Here is a 22,271-nt window from a genome sequence, read left to right as displayed (position 1 = left end):
AGGTTTCTTATGACCTTGGCAGGGAAGAAGCGCAGGGAGGGCTGAGGACATCGCTGGAATGGCAACTATTGACCATGGTAGCTCAAGAACACACATAAACACATTTAAGTTGGAGTATAGCAACTATTTGTTCCACATTTCACTAAGATGTCTATCACGTCAAATGTTCCCTTGGCATAAATAGCAGAAGTTTCTATGAAGGGCTTTCTTTTATGTCATTTTACTGAAAAATCAAAGTAGGCAGGTCTGCAATTAGTATCTTCATTTCACATGTTAGGATGATGAAGCAAAGGAGGTGAATGATTCAAAGTATTCTGTGCTCATATCTTTAGCTCTTTGCCTCCTCTTAACTACAGTGCCAGGAAAAATGTTCTTATTTCATTTTCCTTGAGAATATACTTAGTTGTCAGAAATGAAAACTCAACCTGTATTATCAGTATCCATCATTTCTTAAGAAATCAATGTTTCATAAAACACTTAAGGTCTCATGTACATCCAAATTATTATTAATCAAGTGACATGAAAGGAATTACTCTGCTTTACAGACTCACTATAAAAGTATATTAAAGAAGGCTAGCTTGAGTTAGGCAATATGTTTGATCATGTTCTATGCAGTCCTTTTCATTAAATTTGATTTGGCTTGTGTGGTAATATTGTGGTCCTTGATAGACATGCAGGTAAATGAAGTTAATAATATATAAAAATGAATCATGTAGAAAACCAGGGAGGAGGGAAGTAGTCACTGAATTCCTGTAGGGACCATAGTTTGGTTCATTTAAAAAATTTGATTTTCAGCCGGGCGCAGTGACTCACGCCTGTAACCCCAGCACTTTGGGAGGCCGAGGTGGATGGATCACGAGGTCAGGAGATCGAGACCATCCTGGCTAACACAGTGAAACCCTGTCTCTACTAAAAACACACACACACACACACAAAATTAGCTGGGCGTGGTGGCAGGCACCTGTAGTCCCAGCTACTTGGGAGGCTGAGGCAGGAGAATGGCATGAACCCGGGAGGCGGAGCTTGCAGTGAGCTGAGATCGTGCCACTGCACTCCAGCCTGGGTGACAGAGTGAGACTCCATCTAAAAAACAAACAAACAAAATCCCAAAAAACAATTCTGTCACAGTACAAGCTTCTGTATTTGGGGAACTTGCCACAGAGGAACACTGGTATTAAATATACTTGAAGTAGACCAGATTTTTCACTGTTTTATAGATAAGATGATGAGGGATATTGAGGAAACTGGCTAGCCCAGGTCCTCTGGATAATCATTAGTGGCCTAAATGGCAACCTATATTCTTGCCCAGACCACTAAAATATACTTTCCAATAGGGTGGTAGTACTTCTATAGTTTATAAGTTATTACAAAGTATGAAATAAAAATATTTCACAAAATGCAACCCCTTTTTTAAGTCACTAAAATTGTATACATCTATATTAAAAACCACACAAATATCGGTTCATTTGGGGCACTTTTATTTGCAGCTAAGGAAAAAGAAAACTAGCATCTATTTAGAATGGGAAAGCATGTTTGTATGAAAACAAATATTTCATCATCACTTATTTTCTATACTGTTTGCAACTGTTTTATATTTTTCATTTTCAACAGAGATTTGAATTTTAATAGTCCCAGAAATATAAAGAAGATGGCATTAAAATGTCCTATATGTTGGCAGTCCTACCCTGAAGACTTTTTGTGCTTATCTTGTGTTCTGAGCTACAGTTTCACAGAGACTAAATTAGAGTGACTGGACAACAGGAGAAAATAGAAACGGGAAATATTCATGTCAGCTGTTAAAAACCAGTTTTGTAAAGCAAGGCCTAAAAGTCCTATCTCTGGCATGTTTAGTATGGAACATACAGTTGATTGTCATTCAGCTACTAGAGAAAGGTATTCTACAATGGCAGATAGCCTTATCAAAACAATTAGCTGGATTTCTCCACAGGGAATAGCAGTGGGTTAAGTAAGACTGAAGTGAGAGCTCTTATCAGTTTTCTCAGAAATGATTTCTCTATCATAGGTATTTGGCCAACTGATTAGGTCTAGCATGAACATATGATTTCTAAAACAAGCTGAGATCTGCTAACATGTTGCAAGGGAGCATCTAGTAGAAGCTGATCTCCAAGCAAAATCATCAATTTATTTAAGTTTCAAAAATTTTTTTTCCCATAAATATATTCTTTAACATGCACATTCTGCTTATATGGTTTAGCGTGCTTTTCATTGTGCCTAAAAATCTGCAATATGGTGAAATAAAATATTTAAAAATGGTTGAATACCATATGGAAGATGAAATCTCATATTTACAGCATGTAATTCAATTCTTATGTATGCATAATTCATCAAAATTGTCCTTAAATGACATCTTGACATTTTTTGAATTGCACTAAGAAACACTACTGTGTACCATTCATTTTAAGAGACTTATTTATGATTAGCTTTATTAACAGTATAACATTTTCATGCAATCTTAAATTTTGTTTTAATTTTCAAAATGTTTGATTTAATTCAAATCAACAAATATTCAAGCCTACATGAGAGACAAATGAAATGAGACTACCTTTATATATAATCAGAAAAATCCTTTTAAGAGTAAAAAGTTAATATTGGGATTTAAAAACCTAAATTTCCAATGTTATTGCTGACAATCCAATCCAACTATATGTATATTACTTAGGCCACAGGACTGCCCATTAGTCTTTCTTGTCGGAGAGCAATTAACCTCTTGAACCATTTTTCCTCAGCATCAGCTTTCTCGATAAATAACTGAAATAAGAAAAGAAAAAGAAAAAATGTTACTGTCTCCCAGTAAGTTGAATTTGACCTAATATGACAGAACCCACCTTTGTAGAATATATCTTTCAACACAAGATTTGGATGTTGTTTAACTCTTGATGACCTCTTAATTGATGACTATCTATTTGGAATTAGTAATGCTCAGAAATTCTTGGATTAAAATAACTACTAGTATCAACACCATTGGTTAACAATTTCGTACCTTATATTTGTGAAGTTTATTTCCTACAACTTTTTCAAAACACAGTAGAATTACACCATTTCATAGAGGATAGCAAAGTACGATGTTAGTGATGTGCTCACAGATAATGAACAAAGTGGAGCTAAGTCAGAAATGGAACTTTTAGTGCTAGATTTTTAAACAAACACTTCTCATGGTGCTGATCAATTCAGCTAAAAAAAAAAAAAAAAAAGGAAAAAATGCTTCTCTTTGTCTGTTTTTCTTAACCATAGACAGAATACGTTTACAAGTTAGGCAACATGAGTTGGACCCTACTGTATTCAAATATAGATAACAGTTCTAATGGCCTGGGGGCCAGATGCCTACTTTTACCAAGGGAATATGAACCTGTTTCCTCCAATGGTCTTCTTGGTGTTAGCACAAAAGGATAACAGCTTGAAATAATTTCAGTAAATTAGACTTCAACTGACATTTGTAAAGTTTAAGGATATTACATTTGGATGGGCCAGGGAATTGTCATCTTGGTACTTGATAGCAGTAGGGATGCTGCTGGGATCTATTTCTTTTTCAGTACTGGGTGGATCGGCAACTGCTGATGCTGGTCCTGATGTTGAAGTTGCCTGTTTCACTTCACTAGGTTCCACTGACTGAAAGAAACAACACGTATTAATTTCAACACAATACACAATTAGAGTTTCACTTCAATAATATTTCTGATTTTGAGTAACAACTGTTCAATTAGTCTCCTTTGAGATGATACCCATCTCCCAAAAGGCCCTACCTTTTGTATTTGTTTGTTTTGGAAATACAGTTATTTTATTTTTATATTTGCTTCTTTTAGGAATAATTATATTTAGGAATACAGTTATATATATAGAAATAGAATATAAGAATAACTATATTGTATTTGTTTTAGGAATAACACATACAAAAATGCTGAGAAAACGTTCATCATTTCTTATGATGAGCATATTTTTCTTAAGAAATTGGTACTTATGTGCCTATACTATTGAGAGATACATTATTTCATATATCTAAATCCTATTAATCGAAACAAGCTTACAACAAATATCCAACATTTAGTTGGCCTCTTTAGGTATGAAAAGTAAATTCAAAGGTTATCTTTAAAAAAATAGCCTTATTGAGTGACAGAATTCATATACCACACAATTTACCCTTTTAAAGTACATAATTCAATGGCTTTTAGCATATCCATGGAGTTGTGCAATTATTACCAGAATCAACTTTAGAACATTTTCATCATCCCTCACAAAACCTCATACCATTAGCAATCATTCCCCATTTATTCCAACCTTTCCATTCTAGGTAACAATTAGTCTCCTTTCTCTATGGATTTGCCCATTCCAGACATTTCAGATAAAAGGAATCATACAATATGTGGTCTTTCATGACTGGTTCTTTCATTTAGCATAATTTTTTGTTTTTGAGGCAGAGTCTTGTTCTGTCACCCAGGCTGGAGTGCAATGGCACGATCTTGGCTCACTGCAACCTCTACCTCCCAGGTTCAAGTGATTCTCCTGCCTCAGCCTCCCGAGCAGCTGGGATTACAGGTGCACACCACCACGCACACTCGGCTAATTTTTGTATTTTTAGTAGAGACCAGGTCTTGCCATGTTGGCCAGGGTGATCTCGAACTCCCGTCCTCAAGTGATCCGCCCGCCTTGGCCTCCCAAAGTGCTAGGATTACAGGCGTGAGTCACCGCCCAGCCGCATAATGTTTTTAAGGTTCATCCATATTGCAGCATGTATCAGTACTTCAATATTCTTTAATGCTAAATAATGTCCCATTGTATGGATCTACCACATTTTATTTATTAATCAGCTGATGAACTCAAAGGTTGTCTTGGAGTTCCTTAAAATATTAAAATATATATATAAAAGTTTGAAACAAAGGTATGATGTATCTTTGGAAAAAAATAAAACTCTGGGATTTCTTATATCATCATGCAAACCATAGATTCCCAATTCATTCCACCTTTACTGAATGTTCACCAGGTGCCAGGCACTGTACCAAGCGCTGGGGATACAACTAATAAATCATTGCTTCTGCCTTGAAGGAGCCAGCAGAGTACTGCTCACTTAGTTACATTTCAATGTCTTCTTCCCTGAGAAAGAAGGCCAGGGAGTGACTGAGTAGCAGCAAGGTTACAGGGATAATATGAAGTGGATTAGATGAGAAACTGAAATTAAAAAGTAAAATTAAATAAAAACAAGAAGAATAGGAGATTAATTCTGTTATGTAGCCATTTTTATACCCATTTGTTCCACGCCTATTGTTTTTCAATTTCCATTTATTTCAACTTATCTACTTCTGGACACTTCACTTCTCTGAACAAAGCCAAAAACAGATGTCACTAAGAAAAATATACATAGGATAAAATATGCATGAATTAAACTATTCGTAGGTTAATTTGTTTTAGAGTTGGAGATCCATTTATTTAACCAGTATTTACTGAGCACTACTAATTGCTAAGCACTGGGTACACAGGCAGAGTCAAATAGATATGGTCCCTGTCCCAAGTGGCAATTATATGCTGCTAATGGAGTTGACAGATTATAAACAAATAAATTCCAAAATAATGCATAATCACAAATTGTAGTATGTGCTATAAAGGAATATACAAGGTGCTGACAAAGAATGATGGGGATCAGGAAGGGAAAAACATCTACTTTAGATTGGGTGGCTAGGGATGGCTTCTCTAGGAGGTGAAATTTAAGCCCTGAAGACTTAGAAGGAGCCAGGCATGTGAAGAGGAAGAACAGATCTCTGGTCAGAGGGAAAAGACAAAGATTCTGAGACAGAAGAGCTTGGTGTCTTTGAAGATCAGAAAAAAGGCCACACGCGCTGGTGTATAGTGAGCAAAAGAGACAGTGAGACACTGCAGGCCAGAACTTGGGGTATTTCTTCCTTAACACAGCCACATCACCACTCTGCATGGGTATCACTTCCCAGCACCATAGCAGGCAAGTGACCTCAGACAGAAAGTCGGGCAACTGTGGGGCTCACCTTTTATCTCCCTTCTCCAAAGGATCACCCTCCTGAGCTGCCTATTGTTACATTCCTAAAAACAATGCCTCACACATCTTGTCAAGTTCTATAGCTGTTTATGGTGGGAGGGCAAATTTGGTACCAGTTATTCTGTAATGGTCAGATGGTCAGTAAAGTCTAATTATTCTTGAAAAATATTGTTTTGGCTGCTGAATGGGTCCTGGACTAGAGAAATGCAAAAGCAAAATCAGGAAGAACAACCAGAGGGCTACTATAACAGTTAAAGAATGAGATGATGATTTGGATTTAAATGGTGGCTGTGGATTTTTGAGAGGAGACAAATTCTGAGCTATTTTGGGGATGATGATATTGAGATCCACTTTTTTTTTAGGGCATGTATTTTATTCAATTAAAATACTCTATTTTTTAGTTTTTATTCTAATGGAAGCTGATCAGCATTCATAGGAGAGATTGATTCCCTTGTGGACAAAAGGGCTAGATATCTGAGGGATAGATATCTGGACAGTCATGTATGTTTAGGAATTCTTACAAAGTAAGAGAAATCTATTCTACAAATTGTTTTCAAATGTTAAGATGCTTATGACTACTAAATCTAACAACTAATGATGCCAATGTTAATGATAATATTAACTTTTATAGATATTTAAATATTTATTCAATTTGTTTTGGCAGCTTTACTGTTACATTTTGGAGTCAGTAATTTTTTTCACCAAGTCTCAAACATTTGTATGTCTCCAACACACTGTGCCTAGATGGTTTGTGGCCCTAAGTGATGTTATACTGACCCTTAATACAACTAAGGACATTTAAAAAGCCCAATATTCTGCACAAGGGCAAGTGGGAAATATGCTAATCCAAGAGGTTCAAGACATTGATTTTTGGTAGTCTATACTGCCTTACGGAGACTGTAAGAGCGTGTCATTCTGCATATCTTAGCTATGGCGTGATAGGGCTTAGCTAGGAGACACTATCCATGTTAAACTGCCTTAAAAAGATGTGGAGTGCTATTATTCTAGTTGTCAAAGATGTGGACACCACCTCTTTAGGTAGCAGAGATAAGATTCTACCATATAAACCAAGCAATCTCATCTTGTTTTTATCTACACAGTACATTAATGATTTCTTTGAGAAGTACTTACACATAATAGAAGGTGAAGCTCTCAGAGGTTAGATCAGAGCATGGAAGTTATTGTTTAATAATGGGCAATTAAAAATTTGTAGAGAGAACCACTAATTGCTACTTTATTTAAGTGAGAAAAACTGTAAGATAAAATTTTCCCTTGACTATAAAACAAAACCTCAAAATGGCTACTATCAAATATCTGGCTTTGAGTAGCGCTGCCACCTGGTGGTTTAGTTTGTAAAAATTAGTTCTAAAATCTACTTTCAAGTAGGCCAAAAGACCATGCTGCATAGGGTTATTTACCCTTCTTTTGAACACAGGTGGGTATCCGCCAGATACAACAACATTAGGGTTGAATAACTCATACTAAGTTTGAAAACAAGATGCATCTTTGTTCCTCAATGATATATCAGGGACTATCAGATTCCCTCTTAACTCAGACAAAAGAAATACAAAAGAGTTAAACTAGTTAAATCAATATGTGTTGCAGGAGACACAGTGTCTAGCATGTCACTGGTAATAGCCACTTTTCTGGTAAAAGCTCCCTAGCTTAATTAGTGGAATTAACACAGTTAAACAAAGACTGTACCAACTGAAGGGGTGGCCAGCATACAAAAGCCTTTTTTTTTTAAGGGATACAAACTTTATATCAAAGTGTACAAAACTGTCCAGGAGAAAAATCTGTTGAAACTAGGGTCATGGGTAATTCAGTCCTCAAGTGAGTTAATCCTTGCTATGCATCAGGGATAGTCCATCATATCTTTCCATGATCTGGATAAAAGGGTCCACAAGATAATTTACCTCCTTTTGCTAAGTAATCTCCTCATAAATAATTCAGCTTCTTGGGCATCCTGAATCCTCGCCTTATATTGCAGATACAGATATTTTAGAGTCTAGGCAGGGATATCACTTTCTAAAGTAATAAACTGTCCCTTTGTTCTATATTTCAGTCAAGTGTGAATTTATTCATTGTTAGACTGTCACTGATCTTCTGATCATTCTGAAGTGTAGTGACTAATAAAAGTCCAGTAAGACTTCAGACTATTGTATATTCACCAAGATAAATGCCACCTTATGAAGTTTTCTAGCATATTCTCCTGTTAGCACTACTTCCTACCTTTCGATGCATGCTTTGTTGGAGGCATTGAATTGAAAATAAGTTTAAAGGGAGAAATTAACAATTAGTACCAAGTGAGAAAAAGTTGTTTAGTAGAAAACCCAGTGTATTGACTATGGAAGAATAAGCATTTCTACATAATTAAAATGCTAGTTTATCATAAGAGAGTCCAATAAAAACTGGGTGTCAGGGTAAACTTCACAAACAAATATGAGGAAAGCAAGTTTTAAAATAAATTATAGTAATTCCATTAGGATATATGAATGGCCTTATAATATGTAAGAATAAGATTAAATAAAATGGGCAACTACATTTATGAATGTTCATTTCATGGCCCCAATTTTTTTAGGAGTTGTGCTGGCAAACTACCAAAAGTTCAAAGGAAATCAACAAAATGGCAACACAAGGACCACAGATTATCCAGGGCTATCTGATCCTACGCCTGACATGTAGTATATGCTCAATACATCTCTCCTGAATAAATTATTTTAAAAAGTATGTGGTAATTGAAAAGACTTTAATCTCACTAATAACAAAAGAAGTGCTAATGGAAACAGGCCAATTTTTACCTATTAGGTCAGTAAACATGATAAACCTGATAGGATTGGGTGCCAACCAAGATATCTGTGGGAGGCAGTTATCTCTTTGAACTTTTGGGTAGAATTTGAATTGGCAGAATATTTTCAGAGGGTGACTTGGAAACATGTATTAAAACAATGTTAACCTTTAACAAGTAATTCCATCTTAAAATTTTATTTTGAAAAGATAATAAATATGAACTTAAAATCTCTGAAGTTAAAACTACTTATTTGATATCAGAGGAAAAATAACCGTCAGGAGACATCAACAGGATATTATACAGCCATTAATACAATTTATGGATGGAGAATATTTTAGAGTGTTAATTATAACCATATTTTCATTATATGAATGTTATTAAAGAATACATGTATTTCCTAGAATACCTTTTCCTACAATAGAAACCTAATTCCTAAAAGCAGTCCTACCAATGAATGAAAGAATAAAATATTCAATGGAAGTAAAATGTCAGTCAAAGCTCCTTTACCACAGTCAAATAAATGATAACCATCTGGGCAAAGAATGAAGATATATGTGACAATATGGGTATTAGTTTTTATTATTAAAGCCCTTTTCTAACTTTTCTCTAGCAATGTCAATTCAAAACGTAGATGTACACATTTGAAAAGAAAACCGTGTATGTTAAGAAATGTGCATTACTGTTATAGAACTATTTTGTTGACATATTATTTTGTCTTCTTGGTGAATTTAAAAATAAAAATGACATCTGACACATTTTATAGTATTTTTTATACAAATTAAACTTGTATTAAAGTGATTAAGTGAGTCTCCCTGATTTGTTTTCTCTCTCTCAGCAACATGGCTGACACTCTCTTGCTTTACTTCATCTATTAGAAGAAACACATTTAAGTAAAATCCATTAATAAAGCATCTCTTCAGATAGAATCCAAAGGTTTACTCATAATGGGTGGATAAAAACTTACCTTTTTGACTTCTTTACTTGATCTGAATGTCTGCTGAACAAAAGAATCACTTTCAATAGCTTCAATTTCTTTCACTCTTTTCACTTGTTCTACCAGGGTGGCTTGGTCTGAAAAAGAGGGTATAATGTCAGTGTATTTTGGTGTAAGCATGTTAATAACGCCATACCTAAGCAATGTTCTTTCTATGAAGAAATTTTACTACTTGTGAAATTTAATTGGATAAAAAGACATTTATAAATTAAGCTACAACAAGAAACTCTTTTGTTTTGAGATCCACAAATACAATATGCCTATGAATTAAGACTCATACTCAAAACCTAAAACACTGCTAAGAAGGCACTGCTATAATGATCTCAGCTAATCTGGTGGGGGGGCTTTTTCTTAAACTTTAACATTTTATCATGGAAATACACATAAAAGGAATAAGGGCACAGTGAATCCACCTGTATGCAATGCTCAGCTTCTATAACCATTAACTTTCTGTTATTCTTATTTAATCAATCTATCTATATCCACCTCAATTTTTTTGGGTGGATCTGATATATTTAAAAGTAAATCCCAGGCATCATACCATTTTATCCCTAAATATTTTAGTAGGCATCTCCAACAGATAAGAACTTAAATAAAAAGAACAATAACTTGAAAATTTTCACAACTAAAAATATTATCTATAATTCCTTAATTTGATTACATCTATAAATATTCCATATTTGATTTTCACTGATTGTAAAAAAGTCTCTTTATAGTTGGTTTGTTTGAAATAGGATCCAAACAAGGTCTATACATTGCACTGGGTTGATAAGTACCTTAAGTCTCCTTTTATCACTTACAGTCCACTGCCTTTCCCTTTCATTGCCATTTATTCACTGAAGAATCTGAATCATGTATCTTGTAAAATTTCTAGATTCTGGATCTGGCTGATTTTATTCTCATGATATTATTTAACATGTTCCTCTATTTCCCATGTTTTGTGTAAACCACTAGTGAAACCCAAAGGCTTAATTACATTAAGGTTCAATTTCTTTTGGTGAAGAATACATCATAAATGATGCTGTGTCATTCCTATTACATCATATCAGGATGCACGTTTCCTACTTTTAGTGGTTAAGATTGATCAGTGGGGACAAGATGAGTCAGTCTGACCCCTTAGAAAGTTCCCCATCAATCTTTCACTTAGCAAATTAGCAACACTGTTTGTTGCTTTGAGCCATTATTTCATTAGAGGTTGTAAAATGGTGATACTCTATCATTCTTCCTGCATTTATTAGCTCTGATTCTTCTATAATGAAGAACATTTCCTCATTGACTATTCAGTGACTGTGAAATACAGCCTATATAGGAAAGTCACAATAGATGTTTGATTCTTTCCCTTTATCAATTTTGGTCCAAAGGTGACCAAAGATGGTCATTATGAATTCATGAATATTTGTTTATTTAATGTACTTCAGTCCATGGTAGTCATTTTCTTATTTTGATGCTTCAATTGTTTCATTTTTGGGTAGTGGGATCCTCTTGAAGTTGATTCCTATAGCCTTTCAATATAATCCCCAGTAGTTATGGCTTAATAAGAGTTGTAGGATCATCTTGAACAGTTTCTGTCCCAGACCTGAAATCAGCCATTTCTCCAAAGGACTCAGGCTCTTCATAATGGAGAATAATATTTATAGACAACAATCTGGGTACTAGGGGTATTCATTGCTACTGAATTGTCAATGCTTCTGAACCTCTTCAGTATGTGAGATACAAAGTACATGCTTTTAGAAGGAAACAGTTAATATGAGTTTATGCTGATACTACCAACCAAATTAAAGATTTTAGGATCTTAAAAGTCTTTTATTTTATATTTGTATATCCTTTTTCTTACTCTAAAAATCTTAGGCTCTAATGATATGACCAAAAGTATTTGTTTTTCTTAATATGTATATGTATTAATTTCAAAATAACAGGACAAACATTACTATTAATAACAAGATGTATTAACACAGTTTAAAATTTTGTTATGGTCTTTGACCTTAGGATTTATTCCACTGCTGAAATGCTAAAATACTGTGCTTTAAAGTCATGAAATAATTCTCTGCATAATTATGCTATTAATTTGATATACAATTAGGTTTGTTTCAGTTAATTGAAACAATTTTTCAGGTCTTGCTTTGTGATTAATGTTCATTTTTTAGTTGCAAAAAATATTTACATGATTCTAAGGTCAAAATTTAAAACACCATTCACAAGTCTAGAATGTCCCTAGTTCTCACTCCAATCTAGAGATAACCATTTTTACTAAGTTTGTGTTTATCCTTCCATTGTTTATTTTTGAAAATATAAGTATATTCTTTTCTTGCTTACATAAAATTAGCATACTATGTACTATTATGTATATTACCTTTTTCAATTAACATTTCTTCACTTTTACTCCACAGCAGCTAAGAGAGTTCTGCATTCTATTTTATAATAGAATAGCATTATATTTCATAGTTTGATGATAGTTTTTTCCACTAATGCCCTATGGATGGTTAGTTGTTTCTAGTCTTTTGCTTTCACAGTTACAGCTTTAATAAACAGCCATGTGCATGTGTAATTTCATATTTTTGTATTTTCATATTTTTATATTTCAGTTTTTTCACATGCTAGCTGGGCAGAAAAATGTAACATAATGACTTACACCCTTGCTGTTTAAATTCATTTTAAGCTGATGTGAAGACATAGTTGAATTAGGAATGATTGTATACTCAGCTAAGGCACTTAAAAATTTTGGGATTTAGGGTTCATGGAGAATAGTCACATTTACTTAACAATAGTAATAAGTGGTTTGACACGAACGTGGAGTTTTTTGCAGCAAATCAATTTTTATAGCAGCTTTATCCTTGAAAGGATAAAGCTGTTATATAGCTGTTGTTATATAGCTGTTGTTATAGAGATAAATATAAAGAGTATTAAAGGAAAATTGGTTTCATAAATTCAACAAAAATATTATCTGACAAAATCTTTGTCTCAACTTCTGACCAATCACAATTTATAAAGATACAGTCTTGTGCAACTCCAGTCTATTTCTGGGAAAGATGGCTCTTATGAAGATGTGTCCCTGACAGCTGAAACCAGTCTTTTCTCTTGTGAGAAATAACCACATGAGAATGAAATGCTTGGAAGTAGCAGCCAACACAGACAATACTCCCATCTTTGGAAGAATATATCTTCCCACACAATAAAACCAAGCACTATCAGAGTGCCATGTAAGAGTAAATAGTCCCACATGCTTTATACAATGAAAGCTCCTCTAGATTTTAATTATGCAATATACTAACTGAGCATGTGAAATGAGAGAAGATTCTTTGCCCAGCTAATTTATTAATATTAACACATCCCATACAAGCAGATAAATTTTTTATTAATTACATATATAATAATGTTAATATAGCAAAGGAAAGTCATAATGGGTACTAGTCTGTATAATCCAACTTTAATGTCGATATGAAAACTACTTTTGTCTGTATAGGTCTTAGTTAATTTCACTGGAATTATTTCACAGTCACTAATTCCCAACAAAAAGACATTATTTCTGACCTCAGAATGATGTCTCATATGAATGAAATGTTGGACCTCTTGAATTTTTTCTCTAAACATATTCTCTATTTGAAATTGCAAAGGACATCATTAGTATTAAATGTCAGAGGTGACCTCACAAACAGTACTTGATGTCTAAAGCTTGCAGTGTTTGTAGCTTTAAATTTGAACATACAACCAGCTCCTAATACAAATAAAAGTGTTATCATAGAGGCTTGCCAAAGCCAGTATGCTTAACAAAATAGCATTGGAAAAATTATAAAGGAAAGAAGGAGAAAGATTACAGAAAAACAACATTATCTTTGTGCTTCTTTAAAGATCACTTCACAACTAACAAAGTGACAGAGCAGATAGGAGAAAACCAGTCTGCCTTACTCACAATATGAAAATACACCAACATAGCTTTTTTTGTTTCAATTTGGGAATCATTTTACTGGTTGTAAGAGCATGTTAAATTAAAATTTGAAAGATTCACAAGAGATTTACATTTTCGGCTTTACAGTACCTCAGCTCTATCCTGTATGAAAATAGACATAAAAATGTTTTAAGGCCGGGCGCGGTGGCTCAAGCCTGTAATCCCAGCACTTTGGGAGGCCGAGATGGCGGATCACGAGGTCAGGAGATCGAGACCATCCTGGCTAACACGGTGAAACCCCGTCTCTACTAAAAAAAAAATACAAAAAACTAGCCAGGCGAGGTGGCAGGTGCCTGTAGTCCCAGCTACTCGGGAGGCTGAGGCAGGAGAATGGCGTAAACCCGGGAGGCGGAGCTTGCAGTGAGCTGAGATCCGGCCACTGCACTCCAGCCTGGGCGACAGAGCGAGACTCCGTCTCACAAAAAAAAAAAAAAAAAAAAAAAAAAGTTTTACATTGCTTCTTACTCAAAATTCTAATGTGAATGACCACAAATGTATGTCTTGAGTATAACTCTGTCATTTTGGGAAGCAGAATAACACACATCAATAATATATATTACGTTGTTTTAAATTCAGTTTCTTAAGCTATTCATGTCAATTTATCATTTAACAATTTTGTGCCAATTTTAAGACTGGGAAAATGTGATTTAAAATGTATTATGGTTTGTATGTGCTGCATAAATACCCAACACACACAGTATCTTGTATTCATTAGCCATGAAGTAAAATTAAAGACAAGTAACAAAGTTACTGGGAGAATTAATATAGGATATTTAAAAACATTTACATGGTAAACATGAAGGAAACATACCATTAGTACTTGATGATTTTTTAATAAACATATTACTGGTAAATAAAATAACTTTCATATGTTGTTTGCCAGATGTTAATGGAAGGGATATATACTTCATAATAAAATAAAAAATAATAGACTCAGAAAGCCAAGTCATTACAGACCACAACAATCAATACTTAACTCAAAGTATAGAAAATCATTTTCCTTTTGTGATGAAAAATTTAAAAAAATTTTATTAGTTACTCTTGATGTTTATAGTATAAAAATTAGGCTCTCCTGCTTCTTCAAGTTATATTTGACAATGAATTTCACATTTCATAACACAGAATTTTCTTCAAAAATACCAAATGTTATACAAATTTTAAAATTAGTAAATAAAGATGATAAGGTCCAATATCAATCTTCATTTGAAAAGAAAATTTTAGTCTTTTCATACTGCATTTGTAGATTACAAACATAAATCAATCTCCTCTAATAGTAATGCCGGGCTGGGAACTGCAGATGGCACTATTGCCCCAGATGTGATCATGACAAGTAACCAGCAGCTTCAACTGACTCCTTTGAAATGTTAATATTTTATGAATTTTCCCAAAGTTAAAATGCATCTTATGTTACAAAAAATTTGGGTCAGTTGGCCCCACAGTTACTGAGTTACTTATGTTACTATTCCAGAAAAAAAATATGTACTAATACTATTGCTACAAATACATAAATAATACAAAAGATTATCTTATTTTCATATTAAATGAGCTCAAATTTTAGTCAATAATAAAAACATTTAAAAATTTCCTTCTTATGTTACAAGACAGATAATAAAAAACTTTGAAATGTAAAGTATTTTTAAGTGCTTTACAAGAACAACAAAAAAGCAAACAATAATACATTTGTATGGTAAAGCTGGCTATTCAATTAAATTTGTGAACAAACAAAACATCTCATAAAGCTTACTTGGAATTCTAAAGTTTTACATTTCTCATGAACACAGGTTTCAAATAAGTGAGCACATCCAATTGTTTTCCCTTTCAAAACAGTACATTTTAAATGTTTCTTTTAGAACACATACAAGGCAAGCATTATAAATCCATCCAGCTCCAACATTTTGAGGTTGTTCATGAGACCAATATTGTCGAGAACAAATTTCCAGAACTGATATACACAAATAATTTAAAAGATGAGAAAACTTCTTAAGTGGAATAGGGCTTTTCTGTTAGTCTTCTGGAAGCTTATGCTACAGGACCATGTTACATATGCTGACAAGGCTCCTGAAGTGTCTCTGAAAGCAACTCCACTTTGGATGGGATCCAAGACAAACTCACCTTAAACTGCTTACTATATTAGATTAAGTAATAGGAATAATGTTAATGTGACTGTACCAATGAAGAAGGATTTCTGTTAAATATTTTAATAAGTGAAAGTGAACCGGGCATCAGGCTAGGCTTTATTAAGAACAAAATCCACACTGAATGTCTCATTCAGCTCTTCTCACCTGGAATGCTCTCACCTTCTCTTAATCCCCCCTGTCATTTAAGGCCATGCCTGATGCCCACCTTGCGATGATGCCACCCCTTGCCACCTCTTGCATAATTCATTTGGCTTTTGGCATATGCTGCCTTGCAAATCTCTTCTTGAATGAAAGCTTCTTCTCCCCAGCTAGAGGGGACATACCTCTTTGTGTCACCTCCAGAACTTAGTGGAGTGTGCTCTATTATTTAGTAGGCAGTCAATAAACATTTGTTGAATAACTGAAAATCAAATGGCAGTAAAGTTACCATTAAAAAATAAAACTTCATGGAAGAAAATGTCAAATTATATAAAGTTTTTGTAACTTAAAAAATTAAATGTCTTTCAGTGATGAGTTTTAAGGGCTCTGGGTTTGGGCTATCTGGGTTAAACCCTGTCTCTGCTACATACTAGCTGTGTGGCTTTGGGCAAGTGGTTCAACAGTGTCGGTCTCCGTTTTCTCATCTATGGCATGGGGATAATAATAGCCTAAACATCATAGGATGGTTAAGAGATTCCCCCCTCACTTCTTCCCTCCCTCCCTCCCTCCATCCCTCCCTCCCTCCATCCCTCTCTTTTCAAATAAGTGAGCACATTCAATGTGCCAGGCACTGTTCCACTAGTACACTGTTCCAAGTCCATACTAGGACTTGGAAATGAATAAGAGCTTCTTCCTTCATGAGCTTATGTTTTAATGAGGGAGACAAATAATGAACAAGTAAATAATATAATATCAAGGAAAATAGAGCAGGCTAGAGGGCTAGAAAGGAGGAAAGTAAACTATTTCAGATGGGGTAACCAGAGAAGAACTCTCTGACATGGTGGTATTTCAGAAGGCAAAAATGATATGAAAAAGCAAGACACAAAAATCTGGGAGATGATAACCTGTGCTCTGCACAGGGATAGGGAAACATTAAAAGCACTTAAGAAATGGTAGCAGATATAGGAAGCAGAGCATAAACAAAAGTGCTCATTTAGTAACAGTACTAAAGACGTGGAAGTTGGCTAAACAGTTCTTATATAAATCTGTATATTTCTGACAGTATGGTTTATAATAAGCTGGCAACATTTTAGAGTTTAGGCAAGTAGAAAATGGCTTTAGCTCATACATCTTCTGGTAAACCTGTGGTGTGCCAGGATGTGGAAATGACAGAAGGAGGAGAGAAGGAGCAGAAGCAGTGGAGGACAGGCCTGCACACATCTATGATAAGGCACAAAAGGTCCAGCTGAATTTTATCACCCACCAAGACACTGGAGTCCACTGTGATTCACTGAATGCTGTAGGCTGAGTAGGAAAGTGGTATTTTGCTGACACGTGGTTACCCAGGCTTCAGTGACAGAAATGGGAAATCTTCTCACTTCCTAATGGATGTCTTATAACACAAACTACCCAAAATGACAGTTATGTGGTAGAAACCATGTTTTAAAGCAAACATGTTTTGTTCTGGTGTATATATGTCCACAGTAATTTTTGTTTTCATCATCGATATATGTAATACCTTTCCAGTGGGGAAGGTCATAGAAGTGAATTTTTCATTTAAGTCATTGTTTAAAAGGCCAGATGGGCTGTTCTGGTAGCAGAAGTAAGTAATAGTAACAGCAATAGAAATTTAAGGCACTCTGTGCTGAGTACTTCACATGGATTACCTCATTTAAATATTATGACAATGAGGAATAACACTGTTATCCTCATTGTAAAGATAAGAAACTGAGGCTAATAAGTAACTTGGTGACGGCCACATGGCTAGTTGGTGGTAGAACTGTGATTCAATCCCTGAATTGTGACCTCGTCATTATTTTCCAGTCAAATGAATTCTTTACCCACTCCTGCCAAGCAACAATTTATTTTTTCCCCACTCCATCCATTTATAATAAATAATAAGTATTCTTGGTATTGTCCTTATTCTGTATTTTAATGCTTACTCATTCAGTAAAATACAATGTAGCTTCATTTGTAGGGGAGAGATTCATATATACATGCATATATACATAAATATATATAATATTTTATATAATGTCTTACTCTTCTGGCATTATCTTGAACTAGATTACAGATGTGTGTTTTCAGAATTTCAAATGTGAAACATTTGAAATTTTTAAAGGGATATATATATGTCACATCTAGAAAACCTTTATAAATGACTTAAAAAAATAAAGTTTCTAAAAACCTAGCGTTTTTTTCCCTTAAGCCTGCAAACAACCTAAGTAGGAAATTGTCACTTTAAGTTGCTCTTTATTTACTGTTCAGCAATTGTTACAAAAAACAAGAATGGTTTCCATGAATTTGGTTAAACCAACAACCACTAAATAGTCCCAAAATATAGACTATTGCCTTATGCTTATTGCAAATGTAATCAACATTGGTAGTCAAATCCACTTTAATAGAGTGGTAAGAATTCATAATCTCAACAAAACTAAAACTACTGGAAGTTTTCTTATTTTAATAGGGTAGGAAAAAGGAATATAATTTGATGTATACCAGATTAAAAGGTCAGAATACAGATTCTGCAGTTGCTGTTTGCTGTCCATTTTAATTCTAGAATCCTTATCGACTCTAATTAAAATTCTGTAGATGGAAGAGTTGTATGTTTCTAAGGAACTTGCAGTGAATGCTGTCTGCCAGCCATCTCTAAACACCCCATAACCACACACAACTCGCCTGTCAGGAGAGCTAATGCAGACATCGCAGGGCACACACATTTGTCACTGTGGCTAATATCAGAGATATGCAGCTCTTTTTTCTTAGCACACAAAAGCAAGATATGTAATTCAATGCTCAATTTACCCTTGTCTCGCAGGAGATTTTCCCCCGCTAATTGATAGAAATTAAGCCATTAATCAAGCCACTAGCCATCATTCAAACCAGGAAAGATGAATACAAACTTTCATCATAACCACCTTCCCCATTTTAGTGTTCATTAGCATTAATTTTTAATGCAATTATGCTATTCTTTTACGCTGAGCTCATAAATTACTGCTCTTTTGTTGCTGGCTGGCCTTGTAAAATCCAAACTAATGCTTTGTGCTCTGATCTTAAAGGCAATTACTAGGTTCTTCTATCTTTTATATCTTTGCATCCCCAATAACCTTTATATATAATGAACATCCATGACTGACTATGCCTGTTTTTTTTAATGCCTCTATATAAATCTCTATGAATATATAAATGCAGTCAAATGTGTCTAAAATAAACATATATATACACATACCACATACATTACAAAATATAGACATTAATATAAAAATAAGATCTCACAAATTCATATTGAAGTTCAGGTTCACATATAAAGATATCGTTATGATTTCTCATGATAAAAACATACTGCATTATTGTATTGAAGTTATACATTTTATAATGAATTAGGGAAAAGAGAATATTAATAGTAGCTAATTATTATACATATTTGCAAGGGTGGAACAGCTACTAAAAACAGAAATAATAACTTTGAATTTCAAAATCCCTTAGTTCTTTACCCTGGTTTACTGTCTCATGTTTAAATCTTTATTTTTAAAAAATTGTGTTGAAACTTGAAAATCAATGAGAAGGAAATGAGGAATATTAGAAGACCAGAAAAACCATTTATCTAAAAGTGTGTTTTTATAAGCACATATAATACCTCCAGAGTCTTATATTTTACAAAGTGGATATATTGGTTTATTAGAGGATGGTAGTAAAATGAAAAGACAGAGTTTAAATAAATACTAAACCCAGAGGCAACATATCTACTTAGTTCTCTATTCTACAGAAGGCAACAAGATGTATTCTCCTTATATTCTCCAAAAAGCATTGATTAGGGTCACTCCTATGTGCAAAGGAGATTAAAAAAAAAATCTCCAACTCTCTTCTTGCATCATCCCATTAATGTCTTTGTCTCTGCAAGTTTTTACGTCTGGCCACCCACTAACTAGAGAAAGGGTACATGTATGGCATTAAGATTAATGAACTAAAACTTACTGGAAGATGTCAGCAGTGCTGATGTTGGTGCCAGCCCAGTCACCTTGGAGTTACATGGTTGCAACCTACCCCTAACACCATGGGACTGGGAGTATATTCAGAAGTGGGGAGTATATTCAGAAGTCTTTTACCAAAAAAAAAAAAAAAAAAAAAAAAAAAAAAAAAAGAGATTTTGAATTATTAACTTCTTAAGATATAGATATGGTGATGACTGACTTGAATTAATATTTTATCTCCTCTCATAGTTCTTTACTAGTTTTCATCTTTAATAAAAAGTCCTACATGGATTAGAAGCAGTTAGGCTAAATTCTATAATGACTGGATTCCCTGAACCAGGGGACTTATTATGCAAGGAAAAGCAGACAGCTTAAGTCCAAGTCTTTTGTGATCTGTTCTTTTATGATGTCAGAAGCAAATGGATACCTAACATAATTGTATTTGAACAACTGGAACATCAGTAGGTATAAAGTTATGAGTTCTAATACCTCTTCTTGTAAGCATATTATGTTTGGACTCATAAGTTTAGAGAAAATAGTTTATGGTCCCATGTGCCTTAATTTCTCTGAACAGAGCTAATAAAAATACTGGGGTTCAGAAATGGGAAATTAATTTAGTTAACATGTATTTATGCCAGGTGCTAGCTAGGTGTTGGAGATTTCTGGTTGAGATTTCCGGTTGCTCTCTCAGAGTTCATTGGCAAATCAAACTAATTCTTATTTAGAACTTTTATTTGCAAGCAGTTAAGATCTGACTGTACAGTGGTTAGGACAGGGATTTGTTGTGCTTGCAAAGTGCCTTAGCATGTTTCACTTGATCCTAATTTTTGGTAATAAGTAATATACCCATTTCTAAGTTCAAGATATACTATTAGAGCTAGAGTTTGGAATATGAAACCAAGTCTTAGTACTTCAAATATCCTCTATGCTTCCCATTGCACTAGGTTGCTCTGTAGCCTTTCAATCTCTGATAACCTTACATGATTAATAGTTATGATCGTACATGCTTATTTTATCGATTGTATATACAATTTTGATCCTTTAAACAGAGGTGGGATAGGGAGGATGGTAGATGTGAGATGATGTTAATTTCTCTTTTCTAAAAGCAGAGTATTTTGCTATAATATCAATAATGAAGTGCATCATATAAAATCACAAGGTTTAAAGAAACCACCAAATACTTCGAATTGCACTTAAAGTACTAGCTTTACTGAAGTATAATTTATCTATAACTGTGCCTATCAAAGCATACAATTTGGTGAGTTTTGGTACATGTTAATCCTGTGTTACCACTACAACAATCAATATATAGAACACGTCCATTGTCACCAAGAATTTTCTTGTGTGTCTCTACAGTCAATTTCTATCTCTACCCTGACCCCCAGACAATGACAGATCTGCTTCCTGCCACTTTAGATTAGTCTGCATTTTCTAGACTTTCATATAAATTGCATACTCTTTCATGTCTGATGTCTTTCACTCAGCATAATGTTTCTGAGATAAATCCATGTTGTTGGGTACATCTGTGGTAATGCTAGTAGAATTCTATTATATGAATATCTGCAATTTTTAAAATCCGTTCACCTGCGGATGAACATTTGGGTTGTTTCCAGTTTCTGGCTTTTGAGAATAAGTTTGCTATAACATTCATGTACAACTCTTTGTGTGAACATGTTTTTATTTCTCTTGGATAGTAAATACTGCCCTAATACTGAAATAGTTGGATTGTATGGGAGATAAATGTTTAACTTTGTAAGACACTGCCAAACTGATTTCCAAAGTAGTTATACCATTTTATGTTCCCAAGAGCAGTATAGAAGAGTACTGGTACTCCACATCTTCATCAACAGTTGGCATTATCAGATTTTAACTCATAGCCATTCTAATTGGTATACTGTATTTCATTGCTGTTTTAATTTGCATTTCTCTGATGACTAATGATATTGAGCATTTTCTTCATAAGATTATTAGCCATCCATTCTTTTCTGAATGATTTGTTGAAATCTTTTCTTCATTGTTTAATTGGTTGTTTCTCTTATTGAGTTATGAGTTCTTTATATATACTGAATTGAAGTCCTTTGTTAATACGTATTGCTAATATTTGCTTCTATTCTATGACCTGCCTTTTTGTTTCTTAACAGTATCTTTCAAAGAGTAAAACTTTTTACGTTTCAGGAAGTATAATCTATCATTTAAAAAAATGGTTTATGTTTTTTGTGTCTTATCCAAAAAATCTTTGCCTACTCAAGGCTGCAAAAATTTTCTTCTAGAAGTTCT

The 22,271-nt window shown here is 34.1% G+C and overlaps 1 protein-coding gene across 1 annotated transcript in view; it reads right to left on the bottom strand.

Moving 5' to 3' along the window:
• Nucleotides 1-1,461: 1,461 nt before the first annotated feature.
• RSRC1 (arginine and serine rich coiled-coil 1) overlaps nucleotides 1,462-22,271 on the bottom strand; it is a 418,307-nt gene continuing 397,497 nt past the window's right edge. The window contains exons 8-10 of the mRNA XM_074031315.1: nucleotides 9,775-9,881; nucleotides 3,475-3,627; nucleotides 1,462-2,769 (exon numbers count right to left, since the gene is read on the bottom strand). Coding sequence (XP_073887416.1) covers nucleotides 2,677-2,769; nucleotides 3,475-3,627; nucleotides 9,775-9,881 — 353 coding nt within the window. The 3' untranslated portion in view covers nucleotides 1,462-2,676. The remainder of the gene's footprint in view (nucleotides 2,770-3,474; nucleotides 3,628-9,774; nucleotides 9,882-22,271) is intronic.

This window comes from Macaca fascicularis, chromosome 2 (assembly GCF_037993035.2).
Source record: "Macaca fascicularis isolate 582-1 chromosome 2, T2T-MFA8v1.1".
NCBI lineage: Eukaryota > Metazoa > Chordata > Mammalia > Primates > Cercopithecidae > Macaca > Macaca fascicularis.
Note: the sequence above shows the minus strand (reverse complement) of the source record. Positions and strands in the feature narration are given on the sequence as shown.